The 5,197-nt window shown below is 60.3% G+C and overlaps 1 protein-coding gene across 1 annotated transcript in view; it reads right to left on the bottom strand.

Annotated features, from left to right (window-relative positions):
- Nucleotides 1–810: 810 nt before the first annotated feature.
- DCST2 (DC-STAMP domain containing 2) overlaps nucleotides 811–5,197 on the bottom strand; it is a 5,644-nt gene continuing 1,257 nt past the window's right edge. The window contains exons 3-15 of the mRNA XM_009996271.1: nucleotides 4,978–5,079; nucleotides 4,686–4,880; nucleotides 4,515–4,580; nucleotides 3,917–4,130; nucleotides 3,135–3,292; nucleotides 2,896–3,060; nucleotides 2,604–2,771; nucleotides 2,401–2,501; nucleotides 2,192–2,322; nucleotides 1,974–2,089; nucleotides 1,303–1,396; nucleotides 995–1,219; nucleotides 811–913 (exon numbers count right to left, since the gene is read on the bottom strand). Coding sequence (XP_009994573.1) covers nucleotides 811–913; nucleotides 995–1,219; nucleotides 1,303–1,396; nucleotides 1,974–2,089; nucleotides 2,192–2,322; nucleotides 2,401–2,501; nucleotides 2,604–2,771; nucleotides 2,896–3,060; nucleotides 3,135–3,292; nucleotides 3,917–4,130; nucleotides 4,515–4,580; nucleotides 4,686–4,880; nucleotides 4,978–5,079 — 1,838 coding nt within the window. The remainder of the gene's footprint in view (nucleotides 914–994; nucleotides 1,220–1,302; nucleotides 1,397–1,973; nucleotides 2,090–2,191; nucleotides 2,323–2,400; nucleotides 2,502–2,603; nucleotides 2,772–2,895; nucleotides 3,061–3,134; nucleotides 3,293–3,916; nucleotides 4,131–4,514; nucleotides 4,581–4,685; nucleotides 4,881–4,977; nucleotides 5,080–5,197) is intronic.

Below are 5,197 nucleotides of genomic sequence, written 5' to 3'. Positions count from 1 at the left end.
AAGCCGGCGGGCGCCCCCCCCCGCCGGGTCCCTCTGTCCGTCTGTCTGTCTGTCTGTGTTTGTTTTTATAAACGAAGGCTGCTTGGTAATAAACGGAGAAGCAGGGACCTCCCATGTGCCCGGCTGTCTGTCTGTCTGCCCCACACCTTTCCTGGAGCAGCTCTGCTCAGGCCTGGGGGAGTGAGCAGGACTGGGGACACTGGGACTGGAGATGGGGGCACCCTAGGACTAGGGACGGTGACATGGAGGGGCTGGGGGAACTGTGGGGACAGGGAGATGGCTGGGAATATTGCAAGGATGGGGACAGGTCTGGGGTGAAGGAGGGGGCACCACGGGGCTGGGACAGGGACACTGAGGGGCTGGGGCCACCATGGGGATGGAGGCAGGGGTACTGTGGGGCTAGGGGCACTGCGTGGACAGTGACTGAGCTGGGGGCACTGTGTGGATAGAGATAGGGGCACCATGGGGCTGGGGACACCACGGGGACAGGGGGGAAGGCATAAAAGAGCTGGAGTCACCATGAGAATTGGGCTGGGGACATGGTGAGGCTGGAGATGGGGATACCACAGGGTTGGGGGCACCACAGGGATGTGGTGGACGAGGACAAGGCTGGGGACACCTCGAGGCTGGGACCATCCTGGCGTGCCAGCAGCTATCTCGGGGCAGCAGGACACGAATGCCTTGAGAACCAGGTGGTTTATTCCCCAGCCCCTCCCAGCCATCTCCCCACTGCCACTGTGCTGTCCCGGCCACACCCCGGAGCCTTGCCCCATGTCCCCTCTGCTGCGTGGCACCATCCTGGTGGCACCGTCACCTGGCCCCACCCATGCTGCTGGGCGGCCGCTGGACCATCACCTCCTCCAGGTCACTGTCTGGGCTGCTGTCCAGCTTCTCCTGGTAGGCAAAATCCAGGCTGGGGGGGGAAACAGCAGTGTTGGGGATTGTCACCCCCAGTACTGAGGGGGTCATTGTCACCCCTCTTGCCAGCGCTCACCTGGAGAGCGAGCTGTCTGTGCTGCTCTCATCGCTCTCCTCGCTCTCGTCCTCCGTCAGCTGGGCCTGCAGCCGGGCCAGCAACTCAGGGGGCAACTTGCGGCCACCCCCCCGGCCCCGGGCCACCTCCCGGATCCGCCGCTGCAGCTGCCGCCCTCGCTCCTGGCCCCGCAGCACCTGCACTGCCTCCAGCCACAGCCCCACTGTCTCTTCATCACTGGAGTCCCTGCAGGGATGGGGAAATGGCTGAGGGGGGTCAGCAGCTCACAGCCCCCCTCTAGTGGGCTCCCTGCACCCCATCTTGCTCACATCTCCTCGTCCTTGACGTCCCCATGGGTCAGGGGGCCCATGCAGATGATGCAGGTGTTGTTCAAGGTTTCATAGCACTCACTGCAATAAAGCCCTGAGGGGAAAAAAAGTCATGAGAAGCTGAGGGGAAACCTTAGAGCAGCTTCCAGTGCCTGAAGGGGCTCCAGGAAAGCTGGGGAGGAACTTTGGACAAGGGCAGGAAGGGATGGGATGAGGAGGATGGATTAAAACTGGAAGAGGGAGATTGAGATTTAGGTTAGATATTTGGAGAGAATTCTTGGCTGTGAGGGCAGTGAGACCCTGGCCCACGTTACTCAGAGAAGCTGTGGCTGCCCCATCCCTGGCAGTGTTGAAGGGCAGGTTGGATGGGGCTTGGAGCAACCTGGGCTGGTAGGAAGTGTCCCTGCCCATGCAGGGGGTATAGACCTTTAAGGTTCCTCTAATCCAAGTCAGTCTGGGATTCTGTGATATGATTTTGGGGTGTCTCATGGGCAGGGATACCTCCCACCAGTGTCTCACCAACCTCACAGAAAATAATTTCTTCCTAAGATCTCAATCTCCCCTCTTTCAGTTTAAAGCCATCCCACCTCATCTCATCGCTCCAGGCCCTTGTCAAAAGCCCCTCCCCAACTTTCCTGTAGACCTCCTTTAGGTACCAGGGGGTCTCCTACCTTTGCACCCAGGTGTGATGCAGGCAACAAAGTCCGGCTGCTCTAACACCGCACAGGCCAGGCAGCGTTTCTGCTGGATGCCCAAGCACCGGGCCAGCCGGGCAAGGATGCGGAACCTGTGGGCAAGGGAATGCCCCATGGGGGCAATGCCACCCCCAGGGGTTGGCATTGCTCCATTAACGAGGGGCTTGGGATGTCTCCATGTCATCCCACCATACCTGGAGGTGAGGATGAGGAAGAGGTTGCTCCGCCCAGCGTCGGCCGTGTGCTGGGTAACAGCTTGGCGCAGGGCACGTGCCAGCCCTACCCGCCGCGCCAGGATGGCACTGTGGAGGTAGGCCACGCGCTCCTGGCAGAGTAGGTATGGGGGCGTGAGGGCTAAGGCGGTTGCCATGGGAGTGTGGGGGAGTGTGGGGGGGCTTTTTACCCGCTCACGGGATGGGTAGTAAGTGGCACACACCAGCCGGCGCAGGCGTGCCACGTGGGTGCCAAAAACGGCGATGAAGATGCAGGTGCCATACAGGAGTCCTGGTGGGAATAGGGCAAGTCACGTGGGTGATCCTGCCCTGGAATCCTCACCCAGCCAGCCAGAGCACCCTGAGGGTGCAGCCCACCCCCGTCCCCGGTCACCCATGTTGATGTAGGTGCCATAGTCAGGCTCCGTGGGCTGGAGGCGGCAGCGCTGAGAGAGCACCGAGACATTGCCGCGCTGGAGCGCATCGAAGGCAGAGACCACATCCCGGAAGATCTCGCTGGTGTAACCCTTCCCGTTGACGTGGATGCCCAACACCACCGGTGCTGTGGGGGCCCCAAAGGCTCAGTCTGGGGACACATATTGCCCCAAAACCCCCAGAAGGAACAACACCCGAGGGTGCAGCTCTGGCATGGTCAGTGCTGCTCTATCATGGTGGGTGTTGCTCACCCCTGGCGACGATCTCCCCTTGCAAGTGGTGCTGGACCAGGTCGAGCAGCCAGAAGAGGCTATAGTCAGCCAGGATGATGCTGACCCCCAGCACCACGTGGCGCAGGACCCCCACCAGTGCCAGCCCATACCGGCGCTGCTCCTGCCGTGACAGCCACATCCCACCTGGATGGGGACAGGGACAGTAGTGATGCCATGCCAAGACCCTTCAGTTCCCCTCCTCAGTAGTGGGGGCTGACCTGGCAGGATGTAGCGGCCACTCTCCCAGACTGAGAGGGGCAGGACCGTGGGTTTGCCCTGCTCTGCACACCGCATGTCCAGCTCCACAAAGCTCTGCGTGATGTAGACATTGTCGAAGGTCTCATCTCGCAGGTACCGGCGACGGTACCGCACAGCCCTGGGGACACAGGACCACAGAATGCTTCTGGTTGGAAAAGACCTTTAAGATCATCAAGTCCAACCATAATCCAACTCTACCAAGTTCAGTGCTAACCCATGTCCCTCAGCATGACATCTACATGGCTTTGAAGCACCTCCAGGGATGGGGATTCACCTGACTTCCTGGGCGGCCTGTGTGAGGGTTTAATTACCCTTTTGGTGAAGAAGTTTCTCTTAATATCTGAGCTAAGCCTGTCCTGGCACAACCTGAGGCCATTCTCTCTTGTCCTGTCACTTGTCCCTTGGGAGCAGAGCCCGACCCCCCTGGCTCCAACCTCCTCTCAGGCAGTTGCAGAGCCAGCAGGTCTCCCCTCAGCTTCCTGGTCTCCAGGCTGGACACACCCAGCTCCCTCAGCTGCTCCTGCTCACACTTGTGCTCCAGCCCCTTCCCCTGCACTGTTGCCCTTCTCTGGACACACTCCAGCCCCTCCATGTCCTTCTTGTCCTGAGGGGCCCAGAACTGACTCCAGGATTTGAGGTGTGGTTTCACCAGTGCCCAGCACAGGGGGAGATACAGGAAAGGGGATGCTGGGCACCAGGTCCCCATCCCCATGGGGACAGAGCGGGCCCTCACCCCACTCACTGGAAGTACATGTAGACAATGGCTAAGAAGGAAAAGTGTGTGAAGAGTGACAAGATGTTGTGGGCAGGCTCCAGCTGCGTTTGCACGCCCTCCATGATGTCCATGGCCACCTCACTCAGGCTCTTGCTGGCATTGACGCTGATGTCAAAGCGGTGCACAGCCGTGATGTTGAACTCAAACTCCTGGCGGACACGGTCCAGAGCATTCTTGAGGGCTGCAGGGGTGACAAGGGGGTAGTGAGAGGAGGAGGGGGAGAAGTTTTAAGCTGGAAGAGGGGAGATTTACGTATTAGGAGGAAATTCTTGGCTGTGAGGGTGGTGAGACCCTGGCCCAGGTTGCCCAGAGAAGCTGTGGCTGCCGCATCCCTGGCAGTGTTGAAGGGCAGGTTGGATGGGGCTTGGAGCAACTTGGGCTGGTGGGAGGTGTCCCTCCCTACCCATGGCAGGGGGTGGGACTGGATAAGCTTTAGATCCCTTCCAACCAAACCATTCCATGATTCCATGACAAGGGGGTGCTGGTGGTGGGGCTGAGAGCCAGAAGGGGGCAGAGGGGGAGCTGGGAGGGACCCCTGACCCCCCCATGGCACTAAGGTACTCACGGTCTGCAATGGTTCTCTTCAGGAAGGACTGGATGTAGTTCGGGATGAGGCAGAACACGAAGACAACTGCAGAGAGGTGGGGGGTCACTGCCATGGCGGGACCCTTCTGGTGGGCAGAGGTCCTCGCCACCACGTGTCCCCCCACCCGAAGGAGCCAGAACTCCCACGCACTGTTGGCCAGGCCACAGAGGAACCGGAAGGCAGGGACGATGTAGCAGAGGAAGAAGAGGAGGGGGATGGTCCTCATGCAGTTATCGTAGGCATTGTCGAAGAGGCGCACACAGCGGCGGTATGGTGACCCCAGCTCCTCATTGCACAGGTTACCCACGTTCACCAGCCACTTCCAGACGTTGTGCAGGGCTCGGGCTGCAGGTGGGGAGGAGGTGTTGGAGGCCACAAGGGTCCAAAAGCAGTACTGGAGGGTGAGAGGGGGGGCTGGAGCATCCTGTGACCCCCTGCTCACCCACGTGGCCAACGGAGTCCATGATGGCGCGGAAGAACTTGCGGACGTGGTCGCCCACCACTTTGGCTTTCTGGGAGATCTCCTTGATTTTGTTCAGCATTTCTGCGGAGAGACGGGACCCCTGAGCATATCCCAGGGCTGAGGGAGATCTCCCTGTCTCACACCCCTCCACAGACCTCCCACTCACTTATCAGTGGCTCCCCCGCCCCGCGGCGTCTTC

This window comes from Chaetura pelagica, unplaced genomic scaffold, assembly GCF_000747805.2.
Source record: "Chaetura pelagica isolate M959 unplaced genomic scaffold, ChaPel_1.0 scaffold270, whole genome shotgun sequence".
Classification (NCBI taxonomy): Eukaryota; Metazoa; Chordata; class Aves; order Apodiformes; family Apodidae; genus Chaetura; species Chaetura pelagica.
Note: the sequence above shows the minus strand (reverse complement) of the source record. Positions and strands in the feature narration are given on the sequence as shown.